The 13,171-nt window shown below is 32.8% G+C and overlaps 1 protein-coding gene across 1 annotated transcript in view; it reads right to left on the reverse strand.

Annotated features, from left to right (window-relative positions):
• The window catches only part of LOC119635325 (protein PFC0760c), a 53,926-nt gene that overhangs the window by 11,178 nt on the left and 29,577 nt on the right, over positions 1 to 13,171 (reverse strand). Inside the window, exons 2-4 of the mRNA XM_038030100.1 lie at positions 8,215 to 8,379; positions 4,352 to 4,482; positions 3,965 to 4,243 (exon numbers count right to left, since the gene is read on the reverse strand). Coding sequence (XP_037886028.1) covers positions 3,965 to 4,243; positions 4,352 to 4,482; positions 8,215 to 8,379 — 575 coding nt within the window. The remainder of the gene's footprint in view (positions 1 to 3,964; positions 4,244 to 4,351; positions 4,483 to 8,214; positions 8,380 to 13,171) is intronic.

A 13,171-nucleotide genomic window follows, 5' to 3' on the forward strand; every position in this document is an offset into this window, starting at 1 on the left:
AGAGAGAGAGAGAGAGAGAGAGAGAGAGAGAGAGAGAGAGAGAGAGAAAGAGCAGGAGAGAATCAAAGTAAAGTTTTTATATTGCAGCCATTACGAGACACGGTGCTCATGCATATGCATAGAGTTTATTGTTTCAATGCAAAGAAAAAATTAAAACAACACTGAGATAAATAAAATGTTTATATATAGAGACGTATACTTGTACTCTCTAGATTAACATCATTCATACCACCTGTTGTCGAGAGCAAGTAATTTTTCGCACCATTCAATATATTAAAAGCTTAGTGTGAATAACATAATTACTCACTTTATTTATTGAACGAATGAGAGCAAAACTAATGTCAATGTCACGAAGAAAAAGACAAGATGAAATTTCATATATATATTCATATATATATATATATATAGCATGAAAGAAAAATTTCTCACAGCGAAAAGAAAAGTTTTGGATGATCAAAACCAACGCGCATTTACTTACAGACGTATTTCTTAAATAAATAATACCTATATGTGTTTCAAAGCGTGTAGTACTTAGCCGAGCTCGTTATAGTAGTGTAGTATTATGGAGCAATTGCCGTTCTATTTACGTTGGAACTTTTATAGTTCGCGCACACACGCACACACACTCACAGCTATGATGGACAGTCACTACTTGTTATTGGATATACTGCACTTATTACTGCAATAAGTGAAAGTAAAAGTTCCTATATTCCCACTTAAACCGTGGCAATCGCTAATAACAACGCCAATCAAAAGTAAATATTTGCAAGCTATTTCAAAGCTTGGGTTTCTATATTGATTGTTAACATTTCTATAGCCATCACCAAACGACGAGGGATGCATTCGTTTTTACAAAACTTGCAATGTCCAAAAGGAAGCTTCAGAGCATCAAATTTTGGGACTACGTGAGACAATCAAACAATAATTATTCTATGCGAATGCTAGTACTTGGAAATATAATAATCGGAATATAAATAAAAAACATCATGAGCAATTCAATCACCAAACGTAAACGTCCCAATGGTGCGTTTGGAGTGGAAATACTTTAAAAATATTCGAGGTCCGCCGACTCCTTGCGCTTTTACTGCAGAATACCGAGTTTATTTTCACTAGAGAGAGGGAGAATGAAATAAAAAAACGCGTATGAAAATTTCTATTGACCAGAGTCTTACACTTCATGCGACTATGTTGAACACCAAAGGTTTACTCTAAACGAGAACACATAAGTTGTGTGTACAGTTCTAGAACCGTTATATAAAACAACATCGGAAGGGCAAGCATGTTTATAATGATTACTCCTCTTAAACTGAGATGCTTTCCGGAACTTGAATCATATGCTTGAAATCATTATTAAAGGTCTTTGTGCCTTGTTATGGAAACTCAAGAATAGTGTTCATGTTAATCTAATTTTCTATTCACTTGCCAAACAACTTTTTATCAAAAAAAAAAAAAAAACGATAAGTTTATTGCTCTTAAAACTTAAAACTAAAATATTGAAAGTTCAAGCTGCGCTGCACTAATTCAAAATATTCCCAAAGAGTTCAATATACAAAGCAATTTTTCCAATATTTTACATAACTTTATTATTACATACTCATACCAATGCTCATCTCTAAAAATATGTAACTATACTTTGTCGTACGGTTTGCAGTCTCCTGACATACGCTTTAGGAATACCATTAAATTGATGGGCGTTTTTGAGACCGACCAAGGAACGTAGGGACGTACGCTCCAAGTAAGAGGGTGCTATTCGAAACTTAATCATGCACTCACTGGGTATTATTGAAAGGATTGAATAGAGTAAGTGGACGAAATTTTCAAAAGACATATAAAAGTTCGCGATACGCCAATAGTGAAGACATTTTATATACAGTCATACAGTCGCCGCAGGATTTAAAACGAACACTAAAAATTTCATTTCTCATATCATAAATAAGATTACATTATTCTCTCCTCTAGACTTCGTTGCTTTAAGGCGGATAAAAAGTAAACAATCAAAACAAATACAAAACGTCAAGTCATCAACATAGTCGTAGACTGGACTGTAGATAAAATGGTTCTAGTGGCTGTAGGTTACATTCTTTCCATCAGTTTCAACAAGGCTGTCGCCAATACTATCTATAATAAGCATCTCTTACGCCCTCACAATAAATATTAATTGACATGCGGTATGCCCTTTAGATCTACAAGGATTTGATATACCTCGAATAGAATACGAGCAGAATTAAATTATTATTAAATTAAATTTTCGAGTTAGCGATATGGTCGTAAATGCTGCTGATGTACAGGAGACTATATGAAAAATGGCCCATACCACCAGCTACACCAGTTTTTTTCTTCCAATTATTTTAAGGCTGGATGGTTAGGCTTACATTTAAGCCGCTTAGATTCCCTGATCGTGATCGCCGTAGAAGACTGTGTCACTCATTAAATTCATGAACTGTGAATTCCAAGTTAGTGCTTGCGGGTTCATATCTCAAGTGCAGTAGAATTTTTTGTGGTCGTAGCTTGTAGTAAGTTCTCAGTCGATAAAGGCATAAAACTTCTCGGTTGAGCACACACCCATTCTCGCCTATGGCCACCATCACCTTACTTCTTTCTGCCGTGTCTTACGAATAGAGTGGACAGCCTTCTGAGTGATTTGCCATATCAGAAAAAGGAAAAAGAACAGAAGGCGACGCAATTCCTTTTCCATGCTTTACGATCTAAATCCAAATTCATATATCAAAACTAAAGGCTTACTGTAGTTCTGATTTTACTTTTATTATTAGACTCTGTTGCTGAGAGTGAAGTGCTCGGCTTAGTACAACTGCAGTTTCTCCACTTGTTCTATTTATTGATATAATGGCGAAGAGCGAAAACAAAAAATTTTTGCCAAACTTATATGAAAATTATTTTATTATTTTTTTTTTATTTTTTGCATCATTTTACAAACGTTAGTAAGAGCCGTATATGTTATCATCATCTAGATGCTAGGTAATCAAGGAAGCAAAGCAAATATTAAGGCATTGAGGAAAGTAAACTACTGTATAGACCGATTTCATAAAAGAACTGTTCACTCTTGATGAGAGACCTTCTCGTTAGATTCTGAATACATTATTAGTTATTAAATTTAATTAATTATTTGAAGCATATTTACAAAGTTTTATCTATTATACATATTCTTTATTTAAATTTATCTCTCTTTGCTTTGAGTAGAATATATGTGAGTAATGAAATAAGAGAAAAGATAATAAATTAATATAAAAAAAAAGGTTTCTTTTGAAAAATAAATTGGATTACAGTTAGTACAGATAATAAATTTTTATTAATTAAAACATTTTTTGAAAGATAATTAAAAAGCTATTCAATCAATCAATCGCACAGGAAAAATCCTTTTGCTATAGTTATATATATATATAAAACAAGTATTTGTTAAATTATTTCAATATGAATTATAGAAAAATATAGAACAATCATAAGAAAAAAAACATAGTTGTGTGTGTGTGTGTGTAAAAGCCAATCAAAAGCTAACGCAATGCAATGCCCATATATCTGTACATTTTAAAGATTTAAGGATTTCATTTGATTAATAGCAGCAATTCATATAAATGTGAATACGTAATGTATATATATATATAGTTATATAAATGTATGTATATATAAATGGGTATTATTATAAAAGTAATATATTTATATTTATATTATATGCATAATGCATACAAAATAAGTAAAATTAAGAAACGGAAAGAGTTTACAATTTTCTCTAAAACATAAAGTTACAAAAATTCAAAAACAGTTGCCATTCCATTCCAAAGGGTTAGAAAATTTAGTTTGGTTATATGTATTATTTTATTATAATTCGGCTCTCTCAATCTTCTACAGCTAATTTTTCTTTATTCTTCTTGTTTTCGTTAAAAAAAAATTTTTTCGCTCTTTGTATATATATATATGTATATATATATATATATATTTACAATTTTACCTCGTTGCTATCGATGTTACCGCGTATTTCATTATCTTGTGGTTTCTTCTCTAAAGGCTCGCGACGTTCATCTGATTCTTCTTCAGAGCCGGGCGTAGTAACATTGGAACGATTCTTTATGGTATCTGGTCCCGATGTTACAGTCTTAACAGTATCATTAGCTTCGCCAACTTTCACGTCATCATCAAGTGGTCGTATGTTTATTACGCGAACACGGAAATGACTATTTTTGTTATTGTATTGTGTATCGTTGATTTCGACTTTATGGCCATCAATTACCTGCAATATCAATAAATAAAGTTTAAAAGTCTCAACATTTTTGCAACAATTACAACAACAATTATAAAAGAATTGCTGATTATTAATAAATATTTACGTAATATATACCTTAACGGTTGAGGTCTTATTCATTTTGACTGGATCCCTTTTCATATGATAGACAATTTCATCGGAATCCTCATCATGGGTTGAATAAACGACAGGACTCGTCAAAGCATCTTTAATACGACGTAAAATATCTGAAAAAATAAAACAAAATAAATATATTCTATCTTAATACCACACGGCATTTAAGAATTAAGAAAATATTAGATCGAGTCATAAGTAATTTCCGATGCAGATAGCTAGAAATCCATTGTTTGTATCAACCCACTATAAGTCGCCGAAACAAGCGAGTATGTCTTCTCATTATATAGATGAGAATTCAGTTAGTCTTCTGTCAACTGTTTCATGCGGTGTACGTTACATTCAACTGTTTTTCTAAACCTCTGAAACGGAGAGTCAAGAAGTATATATTCGACATGTAATGTAATGCTTTTGGGAATTTACTAAAACAAAAGCGCTAAGGCAAAATCTGACGGTGAAGAGCTGACAACTGATCGGGCGGTTAGAAATTGATTTGTAAAGTGGTTTCTCACAGTCGATGAGTGGCAGACAAGCGGTCGATGCTAAATTGGATCAGAATCTAATAGCGTTTAAGAGCACATGTATAAGTTAGATGAGGTAATGTATGCACTCTTTCGATTTCTATGAACGGAATGAAAGAGAATGCAAATCTTAATACTAGGTTGCTGGATCGAGTCAATTTCGCTCAACTGTGATTTCTTATACTACATATTTGTGCAGATGTATACAGCACCCAGAAAAACTTGTGATAGATCCTCCTTTTATTGCGTAAGTGATGCAAGGGTATAATAATATTACTACATAAGTAACCATTGTGGAATTTCTTTGGCCGAAGTCTTCGGAAGGGACTTTTCGAAACGAGAAAAACTGAAGCACAATCGAGATAAAATATTTTATATCAATATTTTTTAAGTCCTTTTTAAGAAGAGAAAAAGAAAGCAGCACCGTGAAATCGATTAGTGTAAAATCAAAAAATTTTGTGCGATCTTTAGCCACTTCATCGCGATAAAAATCGGTTGTATAACAATTATATAACAATTATTTATATAACAATTCTCTACTATTCTTTCTTTGCGGCTTAGAAAGAAAAAATACGAAAATACTTGTTTTCGTAAAATTCTGCAAATACTCTTCTTCCCCCTTCCAATGTTTATTGCTTTCATTTTCAATTAGCATAATGGTGCGGAATTGCAGTAATTATTCATTTCGTAAGTAGGCTTAGCAATTAAGTTTAAAAATATAACGCTTAATTAAACAATTGGTTTAGAAATAGAAAAAAGGTGTGATAGAAAACGCATATAATGAGAGTAGTGTGAATAGAATAAAGCGTTCGTTCGTTTGGAAAACTAAAACGAATTCTCATTTAAATAAGACTATGTTAACATTAGCCTCAATTACTTTACTTGGTATGCAATAAATACCACATTGGCATACATAGACGATTTCATGGTTTCGTTCAAAGGTGAAATATAAAAAAGCAAAGAAAAACGGAAAACCTTTCTTAACATGCATGTAAAAAAAGAAAGAAATTGTTGTTTAAAAAGGAAGGAAAAAACAAAAACGAAATGAAACCTTATTGCGAACAATTTCAAGGTAAAACACACACTTAATATGCGAAATTGAGTAACATATGTTTGTTGCCTTACTTACGCAGGCATGTCTAGGAAATGGTAGAATGAAAGATATTTCAAAATAATTTCAAATTGAAACATTGTTCGGTTAAGGGAAATGTTTTTAAAAATATTGCAAATTATCGGAAATTTTTGAGAAACTTTTTAATAAAAATTCCTTATCGTTAGCAATTTTTATTTATCCCCTTATATGAATTTTTAAACTTTTTACATACATAACAATAGGTTACTGCAGCATGTAAGATTTCCTATGCTTGATGCATTTCTCTAATTGCTCTTTAGGGAACACAATATCTATGATGTTAAGCGTTTAATTTAATAACTGTATGAAAACTCAATTTCTTTGAAAAACTTGTTTGCAAACTTTCATATTACAATACTTAACTTGAGATATGTACAAGAGATGAACAGAAGAACAATGCTTATGCAAAGCACTACGCAAGATTTATTACCTTATGTCTCTACCACTTAAGCTTTTACCATGGTTTTTTAGCCTTAATTTAATTAAATTTCCTTTTTTTTATGCCATTGAAAAAGAACAAGAAAAGAAATCTTGTTGCCAATCAATTTTGAAAATATCAGTTGTATAATAATATCTATTTAGGTCATAAGGACTGGTGTCAAACACTGCTCTTTGCTTCTCTTTAGCGGTTATAAAATATATTACACTTTCTCCTCAGTGATTGAAAAGTCTATGAGACCTGCTGGTGTCAATAAGACTTGATGCCGGTCAAAACAATGCCAGCCTGAGACTCGAAAAAATAATCCCTGCACACGTCAATGCGCAGAACCCACTTTTAGACATCCTACAACCACACATCGTTTGCTTTGTAGACAAAATGCCCTAAGGGTTCTCGCTGAAAGTAACCCTTTGTATGACAACAATCGTGTTTTGAGTGCTTTACGACGAAAGAGTAAAGAAGACGAAGCGAAAGATCTTTGGCAAGAAAATCATATTTAAAGCCCATCAGAGTTAACAATTTGAGCCGTCTTCTGACCGTAGGGTTTGCATGAACAGGAGGCATCGTTGTCGGTACTTTCACAAGAAAGAAAATGAAAAATTTCCCTGGGCAAAGTGGTGTGTGGTATTCAGTAATCGGCTTGGCCCTACTACAATGGTCTCACTTCTTTGTTGTTTTAATTTGCAAAGAATTTAAAAACTTCTTTGGTATTCTTGGAATTTGGTGAACACAAAAATTCTCTTTTTCTCCATTGTTAAGCAAACAATTTATTTAAAGACCTTTAATCTTTTTAACTCGATTTAATGTCCAGATGAAGAGGAATGACCGGCAACAAAAGGTAGAATACATCTTCACTAATTAAAGAAAATAATCTCTTTTTTTTTTTTTTTTTAGTATATGGAAAGCTTTTATTTATTATCGCCTATATGATGGTCTGTGGAAAATGTATTCGTTATGTTAACATAGCAGTCATTTATAATTAAACCCCTCTTTTTTTTTTTTTTTTTTGTTTGATATTTTTAATAACATCATTAATTTACTCTCTTGTGTTGCTTCGACATATATTATATTTATGCACTTTTTTTATACATTTATAATAAGAACAGCAAAGTAGAGATTTAATATAAGAATTTTTCTGGTGAATCTATCTATCGTAATAATTGATTTCCCATAATAGTTATTGTAAATAAAATCAACTCTACACTAACGAGAGTATCTGCGTACAATATCAACTTATTAAAACGAATAATATATGAAATCACGATAAAACGCAGACAACTTGTTGGCATGTCAACGACATAATGTCACATATGCAAGGCAAACATATACAACACACGCATAGATATGTATATGGCTCATAACACGTATTGCACTCATTTATAAACGTATACCAACAACAACAACAACAACAACAAGCACATGTTGTGAGGTGATAATTTTACGCAACATAAAATTTTAATTAATTCGCATTTTATTGTACACCCGAACACAGTCGACAGAGAGACAAACAGACAAATAGGCAAACAAGCCATGTGATGGTCATTTCGTTAAATTTACATGCGCTCGGTACACTCACATAATTAAGAAAAGTTTTATAAAGGTGTAAACACACGTTCATATCAGTAAGTGTGCATCTTTAGTGAGCTGCCTGATGATGCTAGCAACGATGACTTTGATGATGATTTCCATATGTAATTTCTTTCACAAACTTAATTGAAAATGAGTTACGATTAAAATATTCTTTAATGCTTACCTTCGAATGAGTCGTAGAAACCGAAATTAAAGGCTGTTGCTTGCGGATTTGGTCGAAGGAATGTATAACCGACACCCGTATCTATAACGCCTTTAAAATCATCAAAATCTTCATCACGTCGATGTCCATCGATTACTTCGGCGTCATCGCGAACATCACCAGGAACTGTAAAAGCATGATATGAATTTAGTAAACCAATCGCACTAAAAATTTGCTATAAGATAAATAGGAGTTTTGGATATCGTAGCTTAATAAACTGTTTGCAAAAATTTCCAATAAACATTCAATAAATTGCTGTAATGTTTCATTAAAAGTAAATCAAAATTTTTAATGAAAACTTTCGCATACTCCTCGTCATACCTCAAATATTACCTGAAGGATTATATTGAAATCATTTATCATATTATTGAGGGCTGCAAAAAAGTAATTTCGGCTCGCTAATAAGCCATAATATCGCTGATTTATATATATATATATAGCTCCTATCTTGTTAAGTAGTGTGTTTTACCACTTCTTCTTGACTACTACTTGGCAGACATTTTTGGTCATTGCGAGCAGCAAATTAAACCGAATGTCATCGGATCACTATAATTACAGGCATTTTTTCATACAAGAGTTTTCAAAACACATATGAATCAGAGAAAGCGCTAGATGGGGAAGACAGCCACTTTTCAAGTCACCTATAGTGTTCGTTCACACTGTTTAATAAAAGCGCATAAATCTCTGCATAAACATGATAAGGAAAAAATTTTTTCCCATTCCACAATTAAAACTTTCATTGCCTTCATTTGTGCGGGGCGTAGGAAGCAAGCACACAAAAGTAATGGCAAGAAGATTCTTCTTTGAGGCTATTTAAGGCTTTGAGGGTATTTATGTTAGATACTTCAACTCGTAACAATCACATACGAGATGACGAAAAATCAAATTGTTTTACTATTGACAATCCTTGCCTTGTAGATGGGAATAATCAAATAAGAAAATCGTACTAATAGTTGAGTCGTCCGCAATAAACACAGGGTTTTTTATAATCGATTACTAAAATTATGCTTTCTTGCTAACCCAATATGTAATCAGTCGAAAGATAAACATAACAACGATTAATTACACGACTTTTTCTGCCTGTGCGCATCACTTGTTAATATTAAAGCCGATCAAAACCCTCTAAAAAAAAAAATCGTATTATAACTTATACAACATGGAGGAACGACTATAATAATGACAACAACATCAACTTGGTGTGTGTCATTAAAATAGTACATATCAACGGATAACAATAACAATGTCGGAGCATTGACAAACTATTAGTCAACGTTACACGAAATACTGAGAAAACTAATAACAATCAGGACAACATAAAATATGAGGGCTACATATGTTGACAAATTGTGAAAGCATTTCCTAAAGCGTCATTGAGAGTTCTGTCCCCCCCTTCAGAATATTGCAGAGTTCTCAAAGAGATTCTAATTAATCCAACGGTTTCTTTTTTTTATGAGAAACATTTCACTTGATCAGAAGATAGATTACAAGTTTTCCCATTCACAGTCAAGAAGGGTATAATCATAAATTTATACGTCATTAATTAACCGAGACTCTAACTAAAACTAAAAATTAAAATTTCCTTTTTTAACAACCAGAAAATGGACGACTTGCTCTACCGGGCGAAAAACTCGCACTTCTCTACAATGCAAAAGACAAGGCTCACCTTTTGTTAACTCCGTGCCTTATCTTTTCTTTGTTAATAATGATTCTTAACGAAGAGTAGAATACTCTAAATTTTTTACCCACTTTCGTGGATCAATTTATGCTGAGATTGATAATTCGATATATTATTAATATAATGATCCAGTGGGAACAGTGTTGACAACAGTGAATAGAAGGATTTTCCATTTCTGTAATCGATTTGCAAGCGTGTTTAGGATCAAACTGAAAAAGCAAGATGTCTTTGATAGTTAGCTCAGAAACAACGCAGATGGCGGCAGGCATGAAGGTAAACAAAGGTAGTGCTGGATGTGGAAACACGTTGGGAACTGATGATGGCTTTTACGTTGAATACACCGAACGAAATACTGATGATCCCGTGACAACGAACCAATCACTAATTATATGTGTGCAAAGTACTAATAATTATTTTTGTATTTACATACTTAGCGCTTTCGAAAATACAGCAGAAATTATGCAAACACTAAATAGGGATACACGTATGGAAAGCATATAGGCAATGCATGCAATAGCCATAAACAGCAGCAGTCGGCCATGTAAATCGGATTTTATGCGGTCTATTATATAACATTTTGATCATAGTGGCAGTAAATGCCTCGGACAACAAAATAGTTCATTTAGTAACTAAACATGAAAGCAGAAACGCTTGCCTCTGTACAGCTATTGATTATAACGTAGATAGACGACGTTGGCAACTGCTGATTAGTTACTAGATTACTTAACTTTTACTGCATGTTTATAGTCTATACACATAAAGAGTCCCAACTAGCTTCGCTTATTTATTATCCTTAGCAAATATACACTGTCAGTTAATTAGACGAAATATGCAGCTGAAAATACAAATTGTGATTGAAATAATTTCTTGGGTATATTGGAAACAATTACTTCATTAGTTCATTAAATTATTAACACGTTTTTGCTATAGAAAATATGCTGATTTAACCACTACTTGTCGTTGTAAATCGTAGCAAAAAGAAATGGTTTGCCAACACTTCTACTTCTGTTCATACACAGATATACACAAAGGCAAAAGTAAAAAAAACTTTTTTAAACTAAACTCAATAATTAACATAATTAAACAAAACGGATGACAGCGTCTATGAGTTGGCGTTTGGCACGGGAAACTTTGTCGTTTTGCCAACTTCATTGTCGGGCATCTGTCGTCTAAAATAACAGCAAATTCGTTATGTAACTAATCAGTGAAAACCTCAAAAATACAATAATATAATAATAATTTTATGAATGACCTGACACTGTCATATATTTTGAACTTTACATCTACTGTTGCATTGTCTGTGATTTCTTCAGGTAGAACGCAATTTTGTGATACCGTCGGCTGATAAAAAAAAAAAAGAGAAAAGTTAGGAAGAAAAGTTTTCTCGTAAAATTTTAATTAAACAAATTTTGATAATTATTCTACCATGAAATAATAACGATGATAATGATGATGATGAAAAGGTATCAGAACTTTTTCTTTTTTATTTCAAATAACAAAGAAGAGAGAAAAAAAAAAGAAAAGGGAAACACGATCGCATCCCATCATGTTTCATGCATTTACATAAAGTAGAAAAAATTAAATTTCAATTTTCATTGTTTATCACAATTTTCCCACTCGCCTCTCTTTCTATCTTAATTGGTTTTTCTTTTTTGCTAGATGATACATCAACATTAATGTTGCATATCTAATACCTTTCAAATATTAATGACTTCAATATTCCACGTTAGAGTTAAATTCATTTCAAACACGTACGTATTCATATATATATATATATACGTATATATACATATACATATACATATATATTCCCATAAACACATATCCCTACCTTTCTTCATTTCTCTTCGTATCTCTTTCTCCTCTAGGTATGAGCGTTTTAGTGAAATGACTGTTGGTAGGCTAGACCAACATTTTATGTTTGCTGGCATGAAATATATTACTGCTGTTACAGTTACAAAATGTTGCATAGCAAATAAGTCACGTACAACGTTATGGTCAACACTTTGCACAAAATGTTAAAAGTTAGTTAGACGGACAAACAGGTAGGCGGACGGACATAATTCTAACCCAATCCAACGCTAGCTGTTAGCCTGTTGGGATTAGGCTGTCATTTGCTATAAAATGTCAATCATTGACAATGTCTATCCAGACGGTGAACAGATAAAATGTCTGCAGCATAAACAAATATAGACTTTAACACAAACATGCATATGTGTATGCATGCGCCGCACGGTATATGTGCATGGTTGTAATATAAACATTAGCAATGTTTGCTACAATTTTGGTAGCTTCTAAACAAATTGCCAAGCAAAACTTTAAACAATACCCACTAGCGGAGAAGGAGAAAGAGACGGAAAGATAGAGAGACAGTGGGACAGATCGGGAAAGAGACATGTCAAGCATACCTAACATCAGCGTTGCCGTTTTCAAATTACTTACGTTTGTGTGAGTGATGGACACTTCAATGGTTTTCAAGTTGGTATCATTATTGATGATGGCATACTGAGGTTGTAGGCCATCGTAATGATGACGTTGATAATGATGATGATGATGATGGTGATGATGATGATGACAATGGTGATGGTCATAATGAAACGAAACTTTGTTTGCTATAGTTAGGGTTGATTCAAAATTCATTACCTCAGTTGTGTTGTAATGTCTGCGACCATTGTATACGCTTTGCTTTCACTTTTAATGCAACAGCAATAAGAACAGCAGCAACAACAAGGACAGAAGCAAAAATCTCATACCAATAACAATGCCTAGCTTACATATGAAATTACGTACAATGAATGAGTGCTTAGACGACAGGTGGTTATAGTTAGATATTTATCGGGGGACTATTGCACAACGTCGTTGACTTTAATATCGATAGTTATTGTCTTAACTATGGATGTCGATGATATGTCGTACGACTGAAACCAATTCAGTTTTTTGTCCCCTCGTCTGTGTTAACCGCTCTAACTGGACCAAACACCGACCGACCACTTGCTTCACAACAATAGTAATGTGATATGTCACACGACCAAGTTGACGGCAAATTTTTCTTTTTTTTCTTCTGTTTGGAAATTTTGTTTATTTATTATTAACATTTCTTTCTTTCTGTCGAACTTTAAGCATATTTTATTTTCATCGCTCTCATTTCATTTATTCATTTTTACTTTCAGTCACACTGTCTAATCAACCATGCGGCCTTGTGTACTTTTGAGATTCAACAGAATTTACTTTGATGTTTCTTTA

This window comes from Glossina fuscipes, unplaced genomic scaffold (genome assembly GCF_014805625.2).
Source record: "Glossina fuscipes isolate IAEA_lab_2018 unplaced genomic scaffold, Yale_Gfus_2 26, whole genome shotgun sequence".
Taxonomy (NCBI): Eukaryota; Metazoa; Arthropoda; class Insecta; order Diptera; family Glossinidae; genus Glossina; species Glossina fuscipes.